This window comes from Dipodomys merriami, unplaced genomic scaffold (genome assembly GCF_024711535.1).
Source record: "Dipodomys merriami isolate MVZ:Mamm:240054 unplaced genomic scaffold, mDipMer1.0.p SCAF_5, whole genome shotgun sequence".
Lineage (NCBI taxonomy): Eukaryota > Metazoa > Chordata > Mammalia > Rodentia > Heteromyidae > Dipodomys > Dipodomys merriami.
In genome coordinates this window covers 22,142,231-22,167,087 of record NW_027206068.1, presented here as the reverse complement: position 1 = coordinate 22,167,087, position 24,857 = coordinate 22,142,231, and the positions used below count along the sequence as shown (strand labels likewise).

Genomic DNA, 24,857 nt, shown 5'->3' with positions numbered 1-24,857 from the left:
CTAAAATAAAAGCATCACATATTCAGAAAAATATATCTTTTTATCACAGAGGGAAGTCTTTTTTCCCCTAGGACTGCTAACTTACTTGCTGAGTGTAAGGTCCATTCCTGGACGACGAACAGACCTCGCCCAGTACCTGCGTTACCTAGGCAACTGGGATACCTGGAAGAGCTCACGTCCGCATCTGCTGAGGTCACATCCTAACCTGATGTGGCCACACCTTTCTCCCACCTGATCCCACTTCCCTTTACCTGGACACACCCTTCCCCGCCCCCTACCCTATATAAGGCCTAAACCGCCGCCAGACCGCCCTCTTTTTTTCCTTTGCCAGCCGCGTGGAGTGCCACCCATGCCTGGTCCAAGCAGGTCTACTGAATAAACCTACCACTTATCTGAATACCACGTGCGTGGTGCAGTTTCAGTTCTTACTCGGTCACCTCTTTTTAAAAACCTAACATAAATGGTGCCGTGACTCGGATAAAGGCTTAAAGTCAGGATAGCTGGGATTTCTTTGTTTTTTTCCTCTTTTTTCTTTTTTTTGTTCTTCCCTTTTTGCTCTGAGGAATACCCGCAGTTCTGACGGCCTTTTGCGAACCAGTCTGTCTGCGGCGGAATCAACGCATCGATACCATTGCTGCCTTCACATCCACGTCCACACTTCTCTACTCTGGTGAGTGAAACTACTCTACGGCTCTCTGTCGCTCAGTCTCTGTCCAGACGTGGCGCCACGCCAGAGAGCTCCTACGGCCTTTAGCTGAAAGGCGGTCACCTCTGAAGCTGAGGATGCTTGGCTTTGGGGGCTTGGCCATTTCTCTCTAGAGGGCTCTGGGGGAATTCGGGACGCCGCTTCTGCCTGGTCAGCTCTCCTTCACTCACCAGACTGACTCTACTCATTTAATGGGGTGCTACGAATCACGCCTGAGCCATGAAACCCCTTTGAAATGTCTCCCGCGCTCCCTGGAAAGCCAGAGAGCCTCATTTTTATGCCATTCTCAGAAGCACAGTTTTTGCTACTGCAATGGTAAATGGTCAGAAGTTTAATTTCAGGCTCTTTGCTCTCTCTGCCATTCATGGGCAACTTTCTACCCTTTTTTTCTACAACTTTTTGGCTTGTGCCTTGAAGAGTGCGACGCAGGCTGGGTCCCAGGGACCCCCCTCTAGGTTCCCTCTCAAAGGCTAGCCAATGTAGGCTTAATCTATTCAGGCTTTCTTTGCATTCTTTCAGAAATTCGCCATCTTGAATCCGCCATCTTGGCCACGTGGTGGGTTAAGGGTTTGGCCCCATCTGACCCTTAACCTTCCACTAAGTTTACTACTCCATCTATTCTAAGGTGCCTTGCTAACAAGTTGCTCTTTTCACAGGCCCTGGTAACTGAGGCCCAACCATCTGATATGCTTTGTTAGCAAAGATGTCTAAACGTTGTCGAAATTTTAGGTTTTAAGTTGTGCCTTTTTTGATTTGTGTTGTGTATTCTACTACTGACTACATGGTTCTAAAATACTGGGCATATCTATGCTAAAATTTTCATCACATCTAATGAGTTTTGTCATTTCAGAATATTTGTTGGCAATTCTTGATAAGAACCAGGTAAGCTCTACTTATTCTACTTGATCTCCTTGTTGCTTTAATTGAAAATAATAAAGGGCTTTTGTGGCAAAGATTTCAGTTCAAAGCCAGCTCGGGCTAAAAAATCCCTAAGACTCCGTCTCCCAGCTAAACTCTGCAAGTGGTACTATAACTCAGTGTGGTAGAGTGGTAGCCTTGAGCAGAAGTGCTCAGGGACAGTGCCCAGGCCTTGAGTTCAAACCTCCTTAAATACTAGTGGTACTATAACTCAAAGTGGTTCAGTGCTAGCCTTGAGCGGAAGCGCTCAGGAACAGTGCCCAGGCCTTGAGTTCAAATCTTGAATACCAACTGGGACAAGCCATCCCAGCAACGAGCACCTAGACTCAGCCAGTCTGGGGAACAAGGGAACGTGGAAAGGAGTAAGAGGAGATGATGTCACATCAGCTACTTTGTGCCTGCCCTTTCAAAATTAACCTGAGCCGGGAGGTCAGTAGAAGTAAGAAGCCTGCCCAGCCAATGTCTATACCTGTCTACCTATTAACTGAACAGGAATTTCTATTCTTGCCTTTGTCACCTGACTTCTCTACCTAGTCGCCAGATGTCAGAAGTAACTAGGGACATTTCTACCAACATTTTCAGCCCCAAGTCCTTCCTCTTGCCATTTATTTGCTCTCTAGTATTTTTTTTCCAGCCCCTCAATGCTCATGAGACTTCTCCAGATTTCATCTAAGGACTCACGCCACCAAGGTACAGCTGCTGCTCACTGCCTTCTCTGGGAGGAGACCAAATTCCAGCCTTTTACCCCTATTGTCGACGCCCCTTGTCAGCAGGAAGTAGCCAGAGAGAATCCGCGCCCTATTTCATGATTATTAAAAGGCTGGAATGTAAGGTCCGCTCCTGGATGGCCAGCAGACTCCACCCTCCTCGCAGCAAAGTCCCCACCCAGTACCTGCGTTACCTAGGCAACTGGGACACCTGGAAGAGGTCACATCTGCATCCGCTGAGGTCACATCTGAATTTGATGTGGCCACACCTTCCCCACCCATACCCTACATAAGGGCTAGCCCAGGCCCAGACTCTCTCTCCTCTCTTTTTTCTCTCTCTGTTCGTCTCTTGCTCTTGCTGCTCTTTTCTTGCTCTCTTGCTCTCTCTCTTTCCCAGCCACGTGGAGTGCCAACCTTGCCTGGTCCCAGCAGGTCTACCCCTTACCTGAATACCACGTGAGTGCTACTGTTCTTACCCCTCTCTCTGCTCTTTTCTCTCTCTTTCCTCTCTTCCCAGCTCTCTCTCATTCCCAGGCCTTTCCCAGCCACGTGGAGTGCCAACCTTGCCTGGTCCCAGCAGGTCTACTGAATAAACCCCTTACCTGAATACCACGTGCGTGCTGGTGCTGTTCTAACTCGGCAACCTCTTTTTAAAAACCTAACACTGAGTTATATTATAAAGCTTAACATATGTATATTCAAAAGGGTCATATAACACAAGCTACTCTGAAGAAATGAATGACTGCTAAAAGACAGAGCTAGAGAAACAGATTTAAGAGTCTTAAGAAAAAAAATGGACCAACCTCAAGAGGGTGTCTGCTCTTGACTTCAAAGAATGCAAAGATTCCAGCATCAATTATGATATTACCAAGAACTGACAGAAAAAAGTATCCCTCTTACTCATGCAAAGAATTCAATATATCTAGATCAGTGGTTCTCAACCTTGGTTGCACTTTAGAGTTACCAAGAGAGCTTTTAAAAAATACTTATGCCCAGGTCCTATTACAGAACAATTAAATTAGAATTTCCAGGGGATGGGGGTCCAGAGAGTGGTGGTTTTAAAAGCTCCCCAGGTGGCCCAAATGGGCAATGAGGGTTGAGAATCATTGAAAATCACATGATGAGAGATACAAACCACAGCAGACTGAAAAATGTATTGTCACATCTTTTGAATAATTAATTACTGAGAACTATTGCTCTTTGTGTGCATTCTAGTAATAAGCCTGCCAGAGTCTCCCCTTTTTACCTGTGACATAGACCCTCCCTCATGTTTGGCATGTTTAGCATTGAAATCTCCCCTTTCTCTCCTATTATCCACTATGTTTCTAGGTTTGGGATGGATATGGACTTCAGTGGGTTATGATTACTTGCTTTTATCCCTTTACTACTTTGGGGGTGCTGTGAAAATAATACTGTACTAACAAAACTAAAAAGGCATGTATACACTTCAACAACAATAATTTGGTAATTACAGAAACAAAAATTCACCTTGAAATAATTTAGGAGGGGCTGAGAGTGTGGCTCAGTGATAGAGTGCTTGCCTAGCACGCATGAAACCCTGGGTTCAATTCCTCTGTACCACATACACAGAAAAAGCCGGAAATGGTGCTGTGGTTCTAGTGGTAGAGCGCTAGTCTTAAGCAAAAGAAGCTCAGAGACAGTGCCCAGGCCCTGAGTTCAAGCCCTAGGACTGGCAAAAAAAAAAAAAAAAAGAAATAATTTAGGATTACAAATGTACCTACTAGTGGCTCTACACTGTTTCCAGTTTAATGATACCTTTGATTAGGAAAAGAAAGAGATTCAGCCCAAAGACTTCATTGACTTTAAATATCTAAAGCTTAAACAATACACATTAACTCTTACAAGAACTGTCTGACTGCACCAGGGTTTCTCAACCTTTTATCCTGTCAACAATTTGCATTAAATCTTTATTATGAGGATTGCCCTGGTTCTGCAGGATGTTTAACACAATTCCTGGCCTTTCGCCCACCTTTGCTGCCCTCATCTATCTGACAACCAAATACTATCTTCAGACATCCTTTGTACTCTGTGAGGCACTAAACTCCTTCTTAGAATCACTGCTTTCCACTAGTCTAACCCATTAAGAACTGATAGGAAGGAAGCATAAAATATTCCAAAAAAGATATGCTGTGTGCCCAAATAATGAGGGAATCTACCTAATTGGCTTCTGTTTATTGATAGAGGGTTGAGATTGGCCTTTGGCACAACACCAAACTTTCCAAGTGGACACAGAGCCAGGGTTAGCACTTTTAATGCTCAGATGAACATAATTAGGTAAGAAAGAGCTGCTAACAGGGCTAGCAAAAACCTAAAGCAAGACATTTTTTTCTAATGATACACTGTAAATTTAGTAAGATGCAAAGAATTATGTTTCAAATATGACACTGACAAGAAAGAACTCAACTATGGGACATTTTATCTTCATGCCTTGATCCTTGATCCAAAAGTGGCAAAAAATACAACAACAAAAAAAAAGGCCAAACAACACAAACAACACAAACAAGGGATGGTAGTTTTTTCCCCAACTCTTCCTGGTAACAACAATGCAGTCAGTCACTTGCACATGGCAAGAAAAAGAAAAACCAGGAAGACAAAGGGCCTGATGACTGCTAGCCAGGAAACAAACAGGAACTTCAAAAAGAAGCTGTCTCAAAGAAGAGAACATGTTCTTTTAAACATTGGGTGTTCCTTAGGCTATTGTCTTTGCTTTGTAAACAGCAAAATGCAATTACTACTGAGGAGAAAATAAATTTCCATGCAAAATCATGGTATTTTTTTTCTCATCTACAAAATAAAGACTTTGGCTGAGAATCCAGAGCTAAAAATACTAAAATACACTTCGACCTTCTCACCGAGGCATACATGACTAATCAATTTACATGAGATCCCAAATCTTACCATCACTTTACTCTAGATAGCCACCACCAATAAATTGGGATATTTAAAGATATAAAAAAATACATGATAAAGGAAAAGAATAGACAAAGTCACAAACACAGACAACTGAACTAGGGAAAGTAAGATTCACTTAGTTCTTCATCAAATATTTGACGTCCTCAGCTAAGCCTTCAGGTAGGACTATAGTCTGCCAATGATATGTAAATGTGAGTACTGCAAAGAATTTTCAGGAAGGCTCATAAAAGCTCACTCAGTGAGAGAAAACCTTGTCCTACAACTCTTACAGCTATATTGTACTTGATGGTGAAGGTTATACAATGCATGTGAAGACAGAAACATGTAAAGAGCCTGTGTCCTTTTTCACAAGCTACAAACCAACTTAGAACTTCCTGCTTCAATACCTAAATTAACTTTCAGTCACATGTCACCTTCTATTATTCATTTCATTTAGAACAGCCAAATCTAAACTAAAATTTAGCATATCAATTATCCTTGACATGTTGCCTCTCTAATGCATATGAAATAAAAATGAGAAAGGAATGAAATTGGAGTGAACATTTAAGTGTTTTGCAAATATCTGTCAAGGGAAGGCACTATATGCATTCTTATTTAATAAAACATGAAAAAATATTTCTCCATTTAGTAAATGAAGAGACTGAGGCTCAGGGAGTAGAAATGATAAACTCAAGATCACAGAGCACAAATCAAGTTTTCTGTAGCTACAATCCACGGCCCACTCATATTACCATAATGGCCTGGAAAACAATGAGATGTTTATTCAGTATAAAGCACTGGATGAGATTATTCTGAGCACAGCAAAGGAAGAGATGACAGTGTGCGATCTGAAGAAGATGAAAATTAAGAGATTTTTAGAAGTGGGAAAACAATGGACCACATGAACAAAGATAGGACACTAGTAGATCTGACTGACAAATGACATATAAAAAGTTTACTTATAAGCTCAGAGTAGTGATGACTGTAGCTTGCAATATTCTTATTTTGTTCCTTCCTTTTACCCTTATCTCTTTCCAATTAACTTTGTCTCCTTAAGATGGGCCAAACACCCTGCCTTATTAGCACAGGTGTCATTAAGGCATAGCTATCAAAAGGTAGTTCTGTGGTCAGTAAAGGAATCTGCTGCAAAAGCAGAATGTATTCTACCTGAAAGAATAGAGATCATCTGAACAGATGGTTGAAAAATAAAAGATAGAAAGTGACAGAAACTGTATCTGACAGTTCAAATCAGGCACAATCTCAATGGGCTTCTGCATTTTTCACATATAATCTTCAAGTAAAGAGTACCCCATTTCTCAGAAAAGTACATTCGCTTGGAGAGCTACCCTAAAAGAAGCAAGATTTTAAAAAAAAGTTCTCTTATTGCTAGGCATTCCTCTCAGGACTATTTAGGACTATTATGGTACAATATAGTAGTAATGTGATCAAAGTAAAGATCATGCTTAAGGTGATAGTCTTTGAAAGCCTTTCCCAACCATCTCCTCTAATTTAGTATTTAAGAGAGCTTCGTTAATATTAAGAAATCAGGTACATTTTATACCTAAGCATTTGTAAATTCAAGATTAAAAACTATGCCATATTATACCTCAGGGTTGAGGAACCTAGATGCTAAGCAAAAAAAAAAAAAAAAAAAAAAAAAAAACGAAAACCAAAAACCAAAAAAAAAAACTCACAAATTACAACTGATGCCTGGATAAGTCATCTGATCAATTATTTTATGCTTATTAATGGGCTTCAGCCCTTAGAAATGGACTGAGTTTGGGAGACGAGCAAGCGTAGCCATGAAGGCTAAAGAGAAGAAAGACCCTTCTGGTAGTCTGTGTATATAACAATAACAGCGGAAGGGAGGAGGGCTAATATATTAGTGAACAACGGCTGGCACCATTACTTAAAGCACTGTCTGGAAACACAGCAGGTAAGTAGGTGTAACTTTCTTGTGAGTATCTCACTAGACAAGGTAGAAAGTGCAAAGATTTTCAAAAGAACTTAAAACTGATTTTACTTCTTAATGCTTGTGAGTAGAGGGCTCTGTGGAGAATAGCATCATTGTGAGATGAAGAAAATGTCCCAGTATGGTACTCAGGGCATGGTCACCTCAGCTTTCAAGTCTCTTTACTCTTTTCAAATTAAACTTGGAGCATTCTGTTCTGACACTATCAAGCAAAAATGAAGAGTGCCATGGAAACCACAAAATTAGCAAACGAGGCTGTGAGCCAATGTTTTCTGTGCCTACCAGTCGGTATAGCTCAGTAATGCTGATGTCCTCTGGATCCACCATTGCATACTCTTTCCTCGGCACTAGGTCCAGTCCCAGTTGTCTAGAAAACAAATTACAGAGGAAGAAAAGTCACCTGTATGAAATACATTGTCATAATAGTCCTTAGTACATTGACCTGAAACTAGAGATATCAACCTCCATGCTTCTTTCACTCATAGTTTTACATGGTATGCTTGTTTCCTGCAATTGAGGTAAGTTACAAAGCAGGATATTGAGCTTAAGAGAGAAACAGAAGATGACAAATCTAAGAGAATCAAAAGGTGATGTGGTCATGTCCTTAATCAGCAGATTCTCCCACCACTGGAAGCCTTGGTATTATGCAATGAAGAGTCTTCAATACCCCACAGATTATCGCCAGAAAAATTCTTCTTTCCTGTGTAAGTAATGAGGAAACAAGAGCTAGAATCAATCTGGTTCTGGTAACTGAGGTGAAGAAGAGGCATGTTTAGCCTTTAGGAATTGGCCTAATACTAACACACAGAGTTACTACATTTCTAATGTTAATCCCTACAGACTAGTGTATAGTGTCCATTCAAGGCAAGTTCTGAGATATAATAAAAGGAAAAAGCCAATGAAGGCAAGGAACAGAAATAGCAAGCACAGTTTTAGATCTAGAATGGCAAAATGGTTTACTTTCTTGTGTCATGTGTCATTGTCACTAACACATGGCTTTCCATGATGAAGTTACATTCAATCTCAGAGGTACCAAAGATGGTAATTAAGTTGCTATGTCTTAGCAGAGACAGAGGAAAGTGCATACAATGTGAGAGCCCAAAAAATCCAAGTTGTGAGACCCTGAAAGGATTGAGAGTTTGGAATGCCTTCTCCCAATGTACTCTCAGAACACTGAGAGTTTCCTGGATAGTCAGTCATGACTTAACAAAAATTCTGATTTCTACCCTGGGTGTGGGCTAACTCCACCCTAAACTGTGTGGGTGCCTGTGGGTGCCTCAAGTTTTTGCAGATTGTAAGCTGTTTACTATTTAGCTCTCTTTCCCAGAATAAGGAGGGCATCCACCACTTGTATATAAAATACCGTCACAAGTTGAAGTTTATACTTACTTTCTGTACATGCTTCCCTATACAAAATCAATAAAAACCTCGATGGCTGGAACCTTGGGATCTGAAGCCAGAGGAAGGCTACTGGTCTGGTCCCATGGTACCCCAAACTTCAGGGATCTCCTTTACTGTCTTGCTCCAGGTAGTGGCAGGCTGAGGGGCAGGCGGGGAGTTGCAACATTATAACCGTGTTCTGACCAGTTCCTCTCTCATGACTTTGGTAACATAAACCCTCTCCAGGGCAGCTACTATCCAACACTGATACAAATGTCATACTGTTCACTTCCATAATGATCAGACACCATCTCTACGGCTTCGGCCTACCTTCATAATGCCCTGTAGATCAAGGCCAACATACCATCTGCTTGCCAGAATTCCCTCAATTACCACATTCCAGGTTTTGTGAGTACTTATCTGAGAATTTATTCTGCATCACTTTCACACCATCATTCTCTCTAATACAGAAGCCTTTGGCTTTTAACTTCCAATTATAGAACTATAGGCTTCTTACTTTTGTATTAAGAAGAAAATAAAAGAATCCTGAAACTCTATGCCCTCTTCAAAATATCTCGAAGTTTAACAAATAAAATTTATTAATTCAGTACCTACTTCAACCCAAGTACTGCTCAGCTACACGGAAAGATGTTTGTTCTTAAATTAGAAGATTGTCACTTGAGAGTAGGTGCTGTGTTTCTGCTACTAAAATACTTTCTCAATTTTTCTAAATTATATTATTCATTGAGAAACTCAAAGAAATCACATACCCATTCTTGTGGATTAACTTTTGGTAAGAACAGCTATTTAGTTTAAAAATATCCATGTCTTCCTTGCTATATTTCACTAGGGATTCTGTTAAAATCTGTTCCTGGTTTCCTGTTCTCAGTCTCCTTTCAAGACAGAATCACTGCATTACAGTCTACAATATCGTTTGACACTGGGACTACATTGTTGCTGAAATATTATCCAACAAAGGAAAGAGAAGGTATAATCATATGGGAATCATAGTGCCTGCCTTTTCCAAAGCTGTTTCTATGAGAAACTCTTCTACTTATTTTTTTTCTCTGGGTGATACAGGGGCAGATGAGACACTCATCTGAGCTTCTTTTCTTCTTGATGGCACCTGACCTACAACAAGTTATCCACAGACTAGCCACGACCAGCCAGCAGTTTATAAGCACCTGGCAATTACAATGTTTAGCTCACAAAGGACTAATAGGTATTAACTGCTAATTGGATCCATTCTTTGTGAATTTGAGCTTGGAAAAAAAAAAAAAACATGTGAAGGGCAGGTGAGCAAGATCATTGCAGCATGGGTAAAGATAAATAGCAGCGATTCTAGAAAATATATGAACTCCAGAACCATCCTGCTAGATCCTGAGATCTAGCACTGTGCAGTTTTTTTTTTTCCATAGGCCTGCAGTTTTTCAGGTTTTCCATGGATACTGGAGTCCCAGTTGAGTAAGAAAATCTGTTTCTATTTGATTTTTGTTAATGCCTTATAGTATAAGCTTAGGATAAACCAGACATGGTTTGTGGTTTCTTAGTAGACAGAATATAACTGGAGCAGTGCAGTACAAAAAATATGAAGAAATAAGACAAGGCAAGGAGAGAAAAAAAAGGAAAACCACCACACAGGATATGTGAAGACAGGAGCTGGAAGGAAAAAGTGAGCATTAAATGACTAAACTATTCTGAAATCAGAAAGAAAGGTCGGACTGATTCTGCCTCCCTCCCATATGATCTCAGCAGAAATTCAAACAAAATTGTAAGACTATATAGGCAAAAGCAATAGGCACCACTGCTTTAATTCTACTTAAGGATCTCAAGTGAGAAGGCTTCTTTTGCTGACTTCATTAGCAACAAGATAGGTTATCTCCTCCTTCTCCATGCTTCCCACATCCTGAGGAATTCTCTTTAACAGTCTGATATACAACTTGAGACTGATCACACCTAATTCCTATTCATCCAAAGATTTATGTTCTGACAAATAATTTTGCCGTGTAATGTGATTTAATCTAATAGCCAAAGAAATTATCTTTGTTGGCTTTTCACTTAGCACAAATCAATAAGGAAATAAATTTATTCTTAAAGAAATAGGTATGTAATCTCTATTCTGTAAGTTATTTTAAAATAATTGTTCAATGAAGTTCAAGGAAAACAAAAAAGGTTCAGAAAAATTCATAAATTTGGGGTTGATTTCAAACTATACCGCTGATTTTCTCATATCAATGTTTTGCCAACTTACCATAAATTAGCCATAGAACTGATCAAAGTACAAGTGAGATGTCATATAAGTAAAAAATGGAGTCATGAAACACCTAAAGTCATGCAACAGCTAGGCAGCCCAGGGACATGCTCCAGTATCCCAAAGAGTTAACCTCTCCCATGGTGACTATATCACACATAACAAGAAAAGTCTAACCCAATGGTTGCAAGTCTAATCTGCCAGGAGACACTATGTGTTTTCAATCACATTATCTTGGAGCGGGCCCTGAATTCAGTTCACTCTTTTTGACAGCATTCCTGAAACCTTCATTATCCCATTCTGAACTCTGCAAAAGAGGTCTTCTCAGCTGAGAACCTCAGCACAACTAAACTAACTGTAAACATTTCTGTTACTCATAGAGTTCCATGATGTCCTTTGAATTTATGCAAATATTAAAATGGAAGGGAAAATAAGTTCATGCTTTATTTACTACTACTGTTATGAATATAACATTGAAATGGAGAATAAGCAAAAAAGACAATGCATTTTCAGTTCAATGAAGGTCTCAAGATTTTTTTTTTTGGTCTTTAGAAAAAATAGCAGTCTTAATGAAATGCTTTAGCTTACACTCCACATCTGCGCTTGCTTTATTGCTCACACAAAGAATCATCTAGAAATAAGTAAACCTATTCATTGTCTAGAAAAAGTTAAAAAAAAATTAGGGGGTTCAAGAAGATATCAAAGTACTTTAGGCAAGAGGGAAATTTAAAGTATGTTAGTAGATCCATGTTTTCATACCTACAGTATTTAACACTCTGGCAAGTCTCAAACCTGCCTTCTGATAAAGTGACTTGGTATAGCTACAGGAAGCAGAATTCGACCTTTAAATATTGGGGATTTTTTTCATCTTCAGTCAGATGCCAGTTGATCTATGGTTCACTTCCTGCTATTTTCTCCTTTTCTGACTGAGACCCTTACGCTCCCCCCTCTCCCTTGCTCTAAGATACTTTGAAAGTCAAATAGTAAATATGGATTTGGGGGATACTAAGGAATGTTTCCCAGCCTTAAACTTGGGTTTTATGTAACCCTAAGATTGTACGCAAAGATTGTATGCAAAGTTGGCGCATTTTCATTTCTTACTCCTACATTAATATTCAATTAGTATTTTAGCTTTGGTCTTAGTTTTCAGTGATTAGATTTACTACTTAAGTGCTGGCTGTTATTTTTAATAACGTTTATTTAAAAGCAAATCTCCCTGAAGAACAATGTTTATTGAGTTCCCAAAGTAGCTCCTCTAAGTGGCTGGGATGGATCTCTTCTACATAGCTTGCAGTGGACCCATCACAGTAATGATTAAAAGGTCCCAGTGCTGCCTGAGTCATAAAGACTTTGTAGCACTTTCTCCCTCTGCATTACACTGGTGACCTTCACCATGACATAGAGGAGGTAGATATTAAAAGCATATATATAAGCTTATGCCAGACATTAGGCCTAAGTCAGGCCCATTTCAGCCACAACCATATGGAGGTAATCCCAATGAACATTCCATTCTCTGTGAGTACCATACCACACAGACACTAGACAGCAGTGTCTCAGTGCCCACACCAGACTTAGATGGTATATATCTTGACTCGCAACAGTGACAGTTCACACAAAGCTCCTGAAAAGGGAAGAATGGAAAACCCTGTGTGATTGGTATACTACATGCTGGCTAAAATCTGTGTCAGCACTGTTGTTTTCCCCCACTAGAGAGCACCATGTAAAAGTCTGTACTCACTCATTCCCCCAGTCAAGGCGGGCAGTAATATGGCGCTTCACATCCTTCATCCGGTCGTGGGTGAGATGGCCAACAAGCACCTGCCGCCGCAGATCCAGGATTTCATTCATTATATGCCACAGCCGGTGGAAGAGATCACCTTCGTTTCTCTAAGAAATGAACACATGAACATCTGGTAGTCAGTCTTCATGCTGAGTTGTGGAACCAAAGAGTAAAATAAAGGGGGAAAATCCTGGAGACCCTGGATGCATTTGCTGCTTGGTAACAGCTTTTTGGTGTCTTCCCTCTTTTCCTCCTCCAGGTTCACAATGTACCTCTCCGGTCTAAAATTCCAGCACAGACACTCGGTTCCTGCTTCTTACTTCACTTCCATATCCAGGATTAGTCCAATCTCTGTGCTTGATATACATTACCTAGATTTCCACTTCAAGCTCCTTTCTTTAGCTCTATCCAATTTCTCCTATCCCTCAAAGCTCGGACTAACTTCCATTCTGTCTGAGATCTTACCTGGTGATTTTCACACACTTTCTGTTTTTACTTTTCTGAATCACAGCAACATGCAGCTAAAGTCAAGGACATGGAAAATGTCTAAGTATTTCTTGTATGATGGCCTTGCTGTTCATTTAGATCTCCCCTCAGAAGACGGGCACAGAGGCTCTCAGATTGATTAAATGATAGAAGGGCAAGTCATTTAAATTGCCATTATCTACTCAATATTGATACCTTTGGGAAAAAATGGTGCTTTCTTATTTTTTCTTTCTTATTTTTTAAACAACTACACAGATTCAAGATGATCTCTTATAAAATTCATTACACTTATTGGCTTAGTGCAAATAAGGCGTAAATGTGCCACTTACTTATTTCATGAACTTTGAATGTGACTTTTGTCTTCTGTGCACCCTGCAAGGTTGTTTTATGGATCAGTGATAACAAATCTGAAGATAGCAACAACTTTCAGCCCAAAGACCTTGACTTAAATTCCAATTTTTTCATTTCTGGCTAAATTACTTGTCACTCTGTTAAACTCCTTCTGCTTTTCTCCTCTGAAAAATGGGTATCACAGCACTATGAGGATGAAGGAGCCATTATAATTAAAATCCCAGAATATCACACCTTAGCTGTATAGTACTGTTGTAATTTAGGTTGGTGTCTAATGAACTCCATCATAAATACTGTGTATTCTTTGACTTTTTTTTGGTACTTTTTTTTTTTTTTTGGCCTGGACCAGAAGTTGAATTTGGAACCTGATACTTTGCTCACTGGGTAGCAACCAACTGAGCCCAACCTCCAACACCCAAATACTATTGTTTTTGTTTTTGTTTTACTGAAACTAAAGTGTGTCTCATACGCTGAAGCCACTAGGGTAAATCTTATATAAGTACCTAGCCCTTTCTTCACTAGATGTTATGCCGTTATTTTCTATAAAAATTAATATTAGACTATGACACAAAAAGACTAAGGCTATTCTACCATACAGCTACACTAGGGCTATAAGCTAAAGAGAAACAAACAAACAAATACCTTTTATGTGTGATGAGAAAAGACAGTGAATTGTTTCATATGTATTTATTTATTTTTGTTGGTCATTGATCTTGAACTCTGGGCCTAGGTGCTGGCCCTGAGCTCTTAGGTTCATGACAAGCATTCTACCACTTGAGCCACACACCACTTCCAGTTTTCTGGTGGTTTATTGGAGATAAGAGTCTCACAGACATTCCTGCCCTGGCTGGCTTTGAACCGTGATCCTCAGATCTCAGCCTCCAGAGTAGCTAGGATTACAGGTGTGAGCCACTGGCAGCTGGCTCATAATTTTTATTTTTAAAAAATGAGTGTTTCGCCGGGCGCTGGTGGCTCACGCCTGTAATCCTAGCTACTCAGGAGGCTGAGATCTGAGGATCGCGGTTCAAAGCCAGCCCGGGCAGGAGAGACCGTGAGACTCCTATCTCCAATAAACCACCAGAAAACCGGAAGTGGCGCTGTAGCTCAAGTGGTAGAGCGCTCGCCCTGAGCTGAAGAGCTGAGGGACAGCGCCCAGGCTCAGAGTTCAAGCCCCACGACCGACCAAAAAAAAAAAAAGAGTGTTTCTGCCTTGCCAATCCCCATTGCCTTGAGAATTTTTCATATCATTGTGCAGGTCAGACAAATTTGGTAGAGGTACATGAAGCGTTCTTGAGAATGCTGTCCTTCATGCTCTGAGACATAAATAATCTTGTTCTCCTCTTGATTCCTAAAGCACTTTATTGAGCCTGTCTATTATTTCTTGCTATTTACTCATGTTCTACACTCCCATATAAGCAGTTACAAGGCAATGTAACACAATACTCCTCTAATTAACTGCTCAGTGCCTGTGACCTCCACATGGCTGTAAGCAGCCAAGCATAGTGGCTGTGACTGTCTTTTCTAGCCCCGTCCAACATGGAAAGTGAATGGAGGAATACCTTGCTTTACAGGTACTGTTTCTTGTGGAACTCAAGAGATAGTTTCTGTTAGGAATTTTTTTAAAGCAACAAAGACTAAGAAACATTTGAGGTTACTAACACTGATTACTAATTATATAGAAATTATAAAAAGACATCAGATCTCATGTGGCAAAGGAGAGAGGTGACACCATTTTGACTGACTACTTCAGAGAGAAGGACACATGCCTGCCTGAGAGGAAGTATTCTGCAGTTGTTTAGTGGGACAGTTTTGATTGCGTTATGAGTCATGCTTAGTGGTAAAAGACTATAGAGATGGAAAGGAAGGAAGCAAGATCTTTTAGAAAAATGCAAACTAGTTGGTCAGCTTCCTCTTTTAAGGGACAAAATTCAGAAGTAGAAGGACTATTGGTACGCGACAGTTTGGCCATCAAACTTACTCTGCTATTTTAAGATTGCAGGTAATCTGATTGGACTTCTAGTCACAAAACAATGGTTTGTGAAAATTAGATTTGAGAAATTAGATAGTAATGGAGGATATTCAGAAAGCTTTTGATTTAGTGCTAAATTTAAAAACATCATAATTTTAAACATTTGGAATAAAACAACATCTAGAGGGCTGGGAAGGTGGCTCAGTGGTAGAATGCTTGCCTTGCGTGCATGAAGCCCTGGGTTCAATTTCTCAGTACCACATAAGCAGAAAAAGCCAGAAGTGGTACTGTGGCTGAAGTGGTAGAGCACTAGCCTCGAGCTGAAGAGTTAAGGGACAGGGTCCAGGCCCAGAGTTCAGGCCCCATGACTGGCAAAACAAAAACAAAAAACAAAACAACAAAAAAAAACCAAAAAACATCTAGAAGTGCCTGTCATATATCAGAAATGTAGCAAAAAGTTAATTGTAAATTTCCTGTTAGGGCATGAGTAAGTTTTGTTTTGCCTTAAAATGAAAACAACACAGGTTTTTCAACAGCAGCAAACATAGATTTAGAGGCAAGCTTCACCACTCAGAGTAGAACTCTGGATAAATCATCTCTGATAAGACTTGAGAATAAAAATTTCCTGGCAGAGTCCCAGGGAAGAGAGATATAAAACAGCTCAGGGCCTGAACCAAAGTACATGGCAAAAGATTACTACTATATCCTTCCTCTGCTTTTTGTGGCTATATTTTTGATAGTTTAAGAGATATTTTAAAGAGAATTACTTAGGCCCTTGCCAATGTTATCTCAAAGAGTAACTAGTATTTCTCCAGCATCTACCATGTACTTTTTTGCTAAATGTCTGACATATATTACTTCATACACTGTCTACAATTTATAAAGAATTATTACCCTTATCAGACATCTTTCATTGTAGAAGCAAGGTACTTTCAAACTGTTAGAAGAGAACATGGACAATACCTTAAATACACTCTAGTGTGGTGAACCTGAACAAAACATTTGGCACAAAATACTTTTGTACTGAAGGAAAAGAGAAAACAAAAGATTCAAGAAGGCCAAGTCAGCCTCATTCCCAAGCAAACTCAGGTATCTCTGGGTTACAACTTGTTATTTGTGCCTCATTATAACTGAATTCCATCTCAATATCCAGGGGGACTGTTAAGTAATTCTCTTTCCCTCCTTCTTCATTTCCTCCCCCTCTCTCCCTCCCTCTCAATCTCCTATTACTCAGGACACTAGGAGGAGAGATTACTTCTAGAGTGTAAAATACATCCATTTTCAATCTAACCAAGTCTGTCCCCTAAAATAGAAGCTTCCAACATGAAAAGCAGATAAAAATAGTTAGATAAGACAGAATCAAAAAGAAATTCAACTTTACTCCCTTACTAGTTGCTGCATTAAAGGAGAAGCTTAGTTGTTCCAGCTCAACTAATGGAAAACATTCTATCATTATAACTCTTTTATGCTGGGTCCTTGGGACTAATGGTCAAAACATTTCCAATAGCTTCCTTTTTCATGTTAATGTCATATATAATTTTACTTTATATTAACTAACACTTGGGTTTTATATTCTTTTGGCTTTGGGGGGGGGGTGAGGGGTTGGTCATGGGGATTGAATTCAGGGCCTGGGGTTGGTCCCTGAGCTTTGCGCTCAAGGCTAGTGCTCTACCACTTTGAGCCACCACACCACTTCCAGTTTTGTGGTGGTTAATTGGAGGTAAGAGTCTCATGGCCTTTCCTGCCCAGGTTAACTTTGAACTACGAGCCTCAGGTCTCAGCCTCCTGAGTAGCTACGAAGACCACCAGCGCCTGGCTTTATATTCATTCTGATACAATTTTTTAAAAATATTTAAAAGAGAGATACACATTTCCATGGCAATAGCACAGCATAAAGTTCTGTAGGTCAGTAATCTAGACTTGGGTGTTCACTTTCTCTTTGATGAGCAATTCATGGAAAGTCTAAGATTGTCTTCTGGATTCCCCTGTGAGTCCTCAAGGGACCAGCTCCAAAAGGATATAGACAGAGCACACCAACACCAAAGGATTTGCATGAGGGACTTCCAAATGAAATCTTCTATCGCACTTAAGATGTAACAGATAATATAAACTGTCATCCTATGCCAACATGCCTCAGCAACTTGGGATTTTTTTCTTTGGAAGCCTTCTTCAAATTTGTCAGGATAAACACATCTTTGTAATTTGAACATACTCCTTCAAGTGATTAAGTTGTTCTATAAATTTCTTTGAAAATAAAAGAAGGAATCACATTTATCTTTCTCAAAAACATCATTACTAATCAACTTTTATGTACATAGAGGTTGGGAGGGAGAACAGAAGATTTAAACCAGAATCCCCACTTGACCACTATCTCAATACAGTAGTCTTTCTCCATTTTCTGAGGTTTTCTTTCCTAAGATTTCATTTTTCCAGTCAACTGAGAGGTCTAAAAACATGAAATGAAAAAAATTCTATAAATAAACAATTCATAGGCTTTAAATAATTTATTCCCTTGGTATAATTGTTCTATTTCATTTTTGCTGTTTCCTCTTACTGTGTGTGAGTTATAAATGAATCTTCATTTATATATACATACATATATATATATATATATGAAAATACAGTGTACTTAAATATATTATTCTGCAATTTCATTGAGTGGCTATAAGGAGATGAAGTATATAGTGTACTTCTGTAGGATTTGTGTTAATGTTCAAAAAAGTCATGTTATTATAAGTAAATAATCATATTATTTATACTCAGTAAAGTCATAAATTATAATTAATGAATAAGTACACACACAAAGATACCTCCAAAATCTTTTTTCAAAACATTTTCTTTGTTTAGTTTACTTAATATTCTCACTGTTTCTGGCAATGAAGTTGTCATTTACTTGAATTATCTACAGAATTAAAATACTACAAAATAATGCCACCATTAACATTAAAATTATATTACATGATAGTTCACACCTGTAATCTTAGCTATTTAGAAGACTAAAATCAGAAGGATCAAAGTTTGAGGCAAACCCACTTAAACATTCAGCAAGATGGGAGCCAATAGGAAAGGAATAGTCCAGAAAAGCCCTATAAAAATTGAGACCCTATTCAAAAAAATTAACAAAAGTGAAAAAGTCTGGGATGTGACTCAAGTGGTAGAATGTGGGCCTAGTAAGTTTGAGGCACTGATTTAACACCCCAATAACTACCAGGAGGAGAAAGGAGAAAGAAAAAAAAAGTTTATTTGTCCTTGAAAATTAAAATATTCCAAAGTCCAACACTAGATCCACATTAAAGAGTTTTGTTTGGTTAGGTATCAGAAAAAAATATTTTGTATTCCTGCGGTATTGAAAAACAATGTTTGAAACCCACACTTAGTGGATGTAGAGATTACCATAAAACTCTGTCTTGTTAGGATCCATATCCTTGATTCCCCAAGGAGTTCCAGTGCCTTACAGGAGCTCAAATATTAATTTCTGTTGACTCCTGTTCTGCATATTTCTTGGGCTGGGAACCTGGCTCAAATAGTAAGAGCATCATCCTAGCACGCATAAAGGCTTGAGTTTGAAAGTCAGTATTACCAAAAAATGAAGCAGTAACTCCACAGCTATTTCTTACGCCAATTCTCTAGCCAGAAAATCATGCCATTAAAAGCTACTTACCACATAAAGTTGTTTCCACATGGTTCCCCAGTCTCTTAATGTTGATGTCATTTCTGTGATAACAGAGTCTTCAGTGGGAATAACCATTTCAAATTGTCTGTGAAATTAAAAAAGAAAATGTACATATCTAATTACCATAAACAATTCAAGAGCTCTAAAAGATATACTAGGAAAGAAAGATATTCAGTTATTGTGGGTCTATACTAGGAAAGAAAGATATCCAGTTATTGTGGGTCCTGCAGGTAGTAACCAGGATCTGACTACCAGTGAATGTGACAAATGCTATAGGTGATGGCAGTACAATGCACAGGACCAGATTAAGTGTGAGCAGTGCAGTAGAGATAGAACTACAAGGGAGTTCCACTCTAATGATGACAGTTTGACTCCAAGATAAACTCTTAACTTTCTTCATCCAAAAGTTTTCATCTGTAGCATGTGGTCATCAGGCTACATAAACTATGACTTGACTTTTGCCTTCTAAGTGCTATGAACACAGGATTCAAAGGAGTAAAAGGATGTAATGGTTGTGAACATACAACTAAATCAGTGTTAGAAAAAGCAAAACACCGACACACTGAGTACTTCCACTCAGTAACCTTTCATTTTTATTATTTAGAACAGTGAAAAGAAAAATAATTACTACTATTAGCAATGTTATCATGCTGCATAGTATGTAGACGCTTAAGACATCAAATATTCATTTCAAAACCTTTTTCCCTGTGATTAGGATAATACAGCATTACCATTTCTTTTCTCAAAGCCAGAAATTGTACTTAGAGAATATATATATATATATATATATATATATATATATATATATATCTTCATTTAAAAGAAACATAAAAAGACGGGGGTGGGAAGGACACTTTAATTTGCCATTTTATGTATTGGCATGTAATTATTCTCCTTTGCCTCATCTTCACTATGTTTTTTTTTTCCAAATCCTTACTGCCACCTTCCCACTCTTTGTGAAGAAGGAAGTGGTTACATGGCTATTATCATGAATTTATTTCTAATGAATGCTACTAGCTGTTTTGATGGTGATTGTTTTCTCTATTTTAATATATTTTCTCAAGGACATCATCTAATATGTAAAAGGTAACAGCCTATTAGACACTGAACCACGTTGTCTCCAGTGATCAAGGGAAATTACTTCTTAGCATGAGGCTAATAACTGCTCTGTAGTTCCTTTTTGATGTTATGTCTAAAGTGCGTATAATTGTCTTTTGGAAAATCTTCTTAAGGGAAGGATGGAAATGAAAATCTTGCCTTGGTTCCTTCCCCAATGGAAGTCTATCTCATTTCAAACTACTTTAAAAATGCCATCCTGTGAATATTTCCCCCTTTCTTTCTAGAGCTTAAACACAGCAGAAAAATGTAAAACTAAGATTACACCTAGGAGAAAAAGTCAACAGTAATATTTGAACTGTGACAGCTATTGAACCTTTTCATGAGTGTACATATGACATTTTCCACTGATATCACACTTATTTTGTTTCTGAAGTAACTATTGCTATTAACTGTTCTTTTTCTTTTTGCACATAGTAAGTTTGAACTCAGGGCTGCTGTGCTTGATAAAAGAGGTACTCTACCATCCCAGTTATTCTAATAGTGCTGTTGCAATTTAAATGATGAATATTTGCCATGGAAATTTTTTAAATGATCCTATACAAGGCCAAGGAGAGAACAATGAATTTCTAGGAAAACCAGTTATCTTATTTAGAAAGTGATGTGACCTCACCAAAAATTAAATAATATATAAGTGGCTTCAAGGTTTGAAGATGGTAATTTAAGTATACCAGCAGTCTTACCTTACTTTAAAGACCCAGGAAAGACCATAAAATAATTCAATATGTTTATACAAGGGTTGTCCAAAATGTGGGAAGTACAAAACTGTCATTTTAGGCTAGTCAGTTATTACTTACTATACAAACACTAACATCAATGTTCAAATAGTCTCTTATAAGTGGCTTCCCTAAAATTCTATTTTGATCAGTTATTCTAGGATAGACTAAAGGAATTTCATCCTACTGGGATATCAGGTTGCAAGTCCTGTTAAGACAGGTCCCATAATAAAAAATCAGAATCATCTCTCTGGGAAAACAATCACCTGGCAATACATGTCCTGAAATGTTCTCAGAGCAAAGTTCTCTTCCAATAACAACCCTAGAATGATGGATCTGAACCCATTACAACAAAAGTTTGTTCTGTAGTTGAGCACTTCTGCTGCACAATGCCCATTATGTAGGCAGAGAGCCCACGAGCAAATCTTAAATATAGGTAACCAGATTTTGAGATCTCTTTACAAACATTTAAACTGTCTTGTGACATATGGAAGGGGACAAGGTACATATCAGTACTTTGTCCATAAAATAAATTAGAAAAACATAAATAAAACAACATTAAAGTAAAATCAAAACCAAAACCAGAAGCAACTAGTTTAACATTATATCCCATTCTGCTTCACTTTGAGGAGTAGACTTCAACTATATAGAATTATACCTAACACTATCTTTGCTGGTATAAGCATCTCTCTATTCTCTGCTAGGGTGTACAATGGGTAGTTGGGTGGCACATTTCACAGACTTGAAGTAGGCAAGGGTTGAACTTAAAGGAGAAGTTATAGGGCTTGCCCAGGTGACCACTATTTGGTAGTCCCTGGAGTTTTCACATTGCCAAATTCAGACTTCTAGAACAGAAAGATCAGAAATGTTTCTGACTTAATAGAGGGGGCTTGGGTGGTGCTACAACTACCCTGGGATAACTTAAAAAAAAAAAAATCAACACTCTACTTACACTTCTGATGGCCAACAGCTGCACTGCATTTCTGAAGGACAACATTTATTAAAACTAGAAGCTATGGTAAATATAGGTAACAGAATTATACTTAGTCAACTATTTAAAAATCACTACTACTATTACTAATATTGTCTAAATAAATGACACATTTAAGATAGTGTAAGTGATGTATAATTTTAACTTCCATTCATAAAATGAATCACACAACAGACTCTCATCCAAGTGCAGAAGTTTTTTTGCTCAACTAAAATTTAATACACATGTAAGAATTATATTTGAAAGCATCCTTTAAACATTTTTGGTAAAACTCCAATTTGTAGATATTGTTATACTTTCAGAGTTCAAATAAAAAATTACTTTTTATTGTTTTTGAGGAAAAGTATGGTTTCTATGTGGCTGACTGTGTATTTTTTAGCCATAAAATGAATGTTACACAATCATCCAGTAAGAGATCTATCTATCTATCTATCTGTCTGTCTATCTGTCTGTCTATCTATCTATCTATCTATCTATCTATCTATCTATCTATCTATCTATCTATCTACCTACCTACCTACCTACCTACCTACCTACCTACCTATCTATCTATCTATCTATCTATCATCTATCTATCTATCTATTTTTCTGTCAGTCGTGGGACTTGAACTCTGGCCTTGGGCGCTGTCCCTGTGCTCTTCAGCTCAAGGCGAGCACTCTACCACTTGAGCTACAGCTCCACTTTTGGTTTTCTAGTGGTTTATTGAAGATAAGAGTCTTATAGAGTTTTCTGCCCAGGCTGGCTTTGAACTGCAATCCTCAGATCTCAGCCTCCTCAGTAGCTAGGATTACAGGCATGAGCCACCAGTGCCTGGCTAAGAGTTTTTATGACATTATAATATCTGTCAGCTTATGTTAAGTGTATCAATAAGAATGTTCTTTTGTTTTATCTTGCAATATTTTACTTGAAGGGTATTATCTTGACAGCGGCTTCCAACCCTTTGGCCAATGGACTGGAAATCCTACGTGATCAGCCAGCTAAATTCAACTACATAGCACAGATATGATATTCTCTAAGGCAGAATTATGACTTCTAAAATGGTCATAGGAGGACATGGTATTCTGCTCACTTAAAGAAGACAAACTTGGCTTAAAATCAGTGGGAATTGAGGAAATTTCTGGGTTTTGGTGCTGATGGCTCAGGCCTGGCCTCCTACCACTCAAGGAAGCTGAGATCTGAGATCTTGCCAAGGCAAGAAAGTCCGTGAGACTCTTATCTCCAATAAAACACTTCAAAAAAGCTGGAAGTAGAACTGTGGTTCAAGTGGTAGAGTGCTAACCTTGAACACGAAGAGGCTCATGGACAGCACCCAGGCCCTGAGTTCAAGCCCCAGGACTAGCAAACAAACAAACACTGCCCCCCCCCCCACAAAAAAAAAAAACCACCGCAGCATCTTATGAGTCTGCCTGGTATGCTTCTCTGAAGGGCAGGAGTTCAAAAAGAACCAACTTTTTCTGTTTCAGATTAAGCTAGTTCTATGATGTGTAGATAATGAGAGACAGTAATGGTTTATATTCTGCAGCAGTTCAGAACACACAGACAGCTTCTTAATTCCCTCCCAACTATATTATCTTCTACAGTTCATTTTTCAACACAATTACTAAGCTTTTCAAATTCCAAAATAAGTAATGGTTCTGTTAAAAATCCTCCAACTATTAATAAAACTCATTTCTTACCCTTTATTCTTCACACAGGCATTTTTCAAGTGAACATAGCTGGAAGGAAATATACCCTGGAAAGAAAAAAGAAAAAAAACACAAAGATTATGTTCTAACTGTGTCTTAAGGCAGGTGGGCTTATAAATAGTGTGTGTAACACACAGTTCATACACAAAAAAAGAAACAGTGGAAAACATCTCCACTTTCTACAGATTAAAATTTATTGTGTCTTAGATTCATCCTTTGTTTTCTACTATGAAATTCTTCACAAATCTAGAGATTATCCAAAGTAAGTATAACTGAAAAATTTAAATCTCACTCAACAAATATGTTCTTAATAAATCAGAAAATAAAAATCTGCATTCTACATAAAAATTACATCATAGTAAGATTTTTTAAATATATTGTAGCTATAATATGTTTCCTTGGTTTCTCTTTTGGTTGTTTTTATTCATTTTCTTCTCCTTCAAACACTCATGATTCCATTTTAAAATATACATTAAAAACCTTTTGCTAATTTGGAGACAATATCTGTATGATACATTCTGGGAAGATCTTTGATGACAAAACAGCAGCAATTAATCACCAGACTGCCATTCTGATGGAAGAAAAACTAAACAAAAGAAGCCATGCAAGCTTAAACCTTTTCATGTAAGGAAACTGCAAGGAAATTGTTCCTTTGTTCAAAATGGGAAATCGAAGAAAGAACAACAAAAAAAAATGAACAACCAATTTATCATCCATTAAATGCCCATATCTTCTGAAGAATTTCTGATGTAGTATCAAATGACAAACTCCATTAAATATTTATGAAAACAAATGTTATTTGTATGTATGTTATCACCACTGTGGAACTGTGTATAAAATAAAATTTAAAAAGCAAATTCTTTATACTCAACAGAAGGGGTTAGGTAAATAGACCTTTTAAAACATTATTTCTTCTGCAAAATTTAACTTAACCTTAGTAAAATAAGTTTAACAAATACTATAATTATAATTAATAAATTACTATTGAAGGTTTGCTAGATATGACTAAAATAATGGAGATATCACAATAATTTTCCCAAACATGCCCTAGATGAATAATGAAATACTAAAGTTATATGTGCATGTGCCTTGTAGATGTCCAAAAAAACTTTAAATGAGGAATAATGTATTAAAATTTAAATTTATATACTCTTTTGCCCCTCAGGCTTTAGACTGATCTAAAGTAATGAAATGAAGTAATTAAACACATTTAGATGATCCAGCAAATGCTCTATTTAAGCA

The 24,857-nt window shown here is 38.1% G+C and overlaps 1 protein-coding gene across 4 annotated transcripts in view; it reads right to left on the bottom strand.

The window, feature by feature from the left end:
* The window catches only part of Dock4 (dedicator of cytokinesis 4), a 431,845-nt gene that overhangs the window by 212,117 nt on the left and 194,871 nt on the right, over positions 1–24,857 (bottom strand). For all 4 annotated transcript variants that reach the window (XM_069996180.1, XM_069996183.1, XM_069996182.1 and 1 more), the window contains exons 4-7: positions 23,607–23,662; positions 19,095–19,191; positions 12,586–12,734; positions 7,499–7,583 (exon numbers count right to left, since the gene is read on the bottom strand). In XM_069996180.1, coding sequence (XP_069852281.1) covers positions 7,499–7,583; positions 12,586–12,734; positions 19,095–19,191; positions 23,607–23,662 — 387 coding nt within the window. The remainder of the gene's footprint in view (positions 1–7,498; positions 7,584–12,585; positions 12,735–19,094; positions 19,192–23,606; positions 23,663–24,857) is intronic.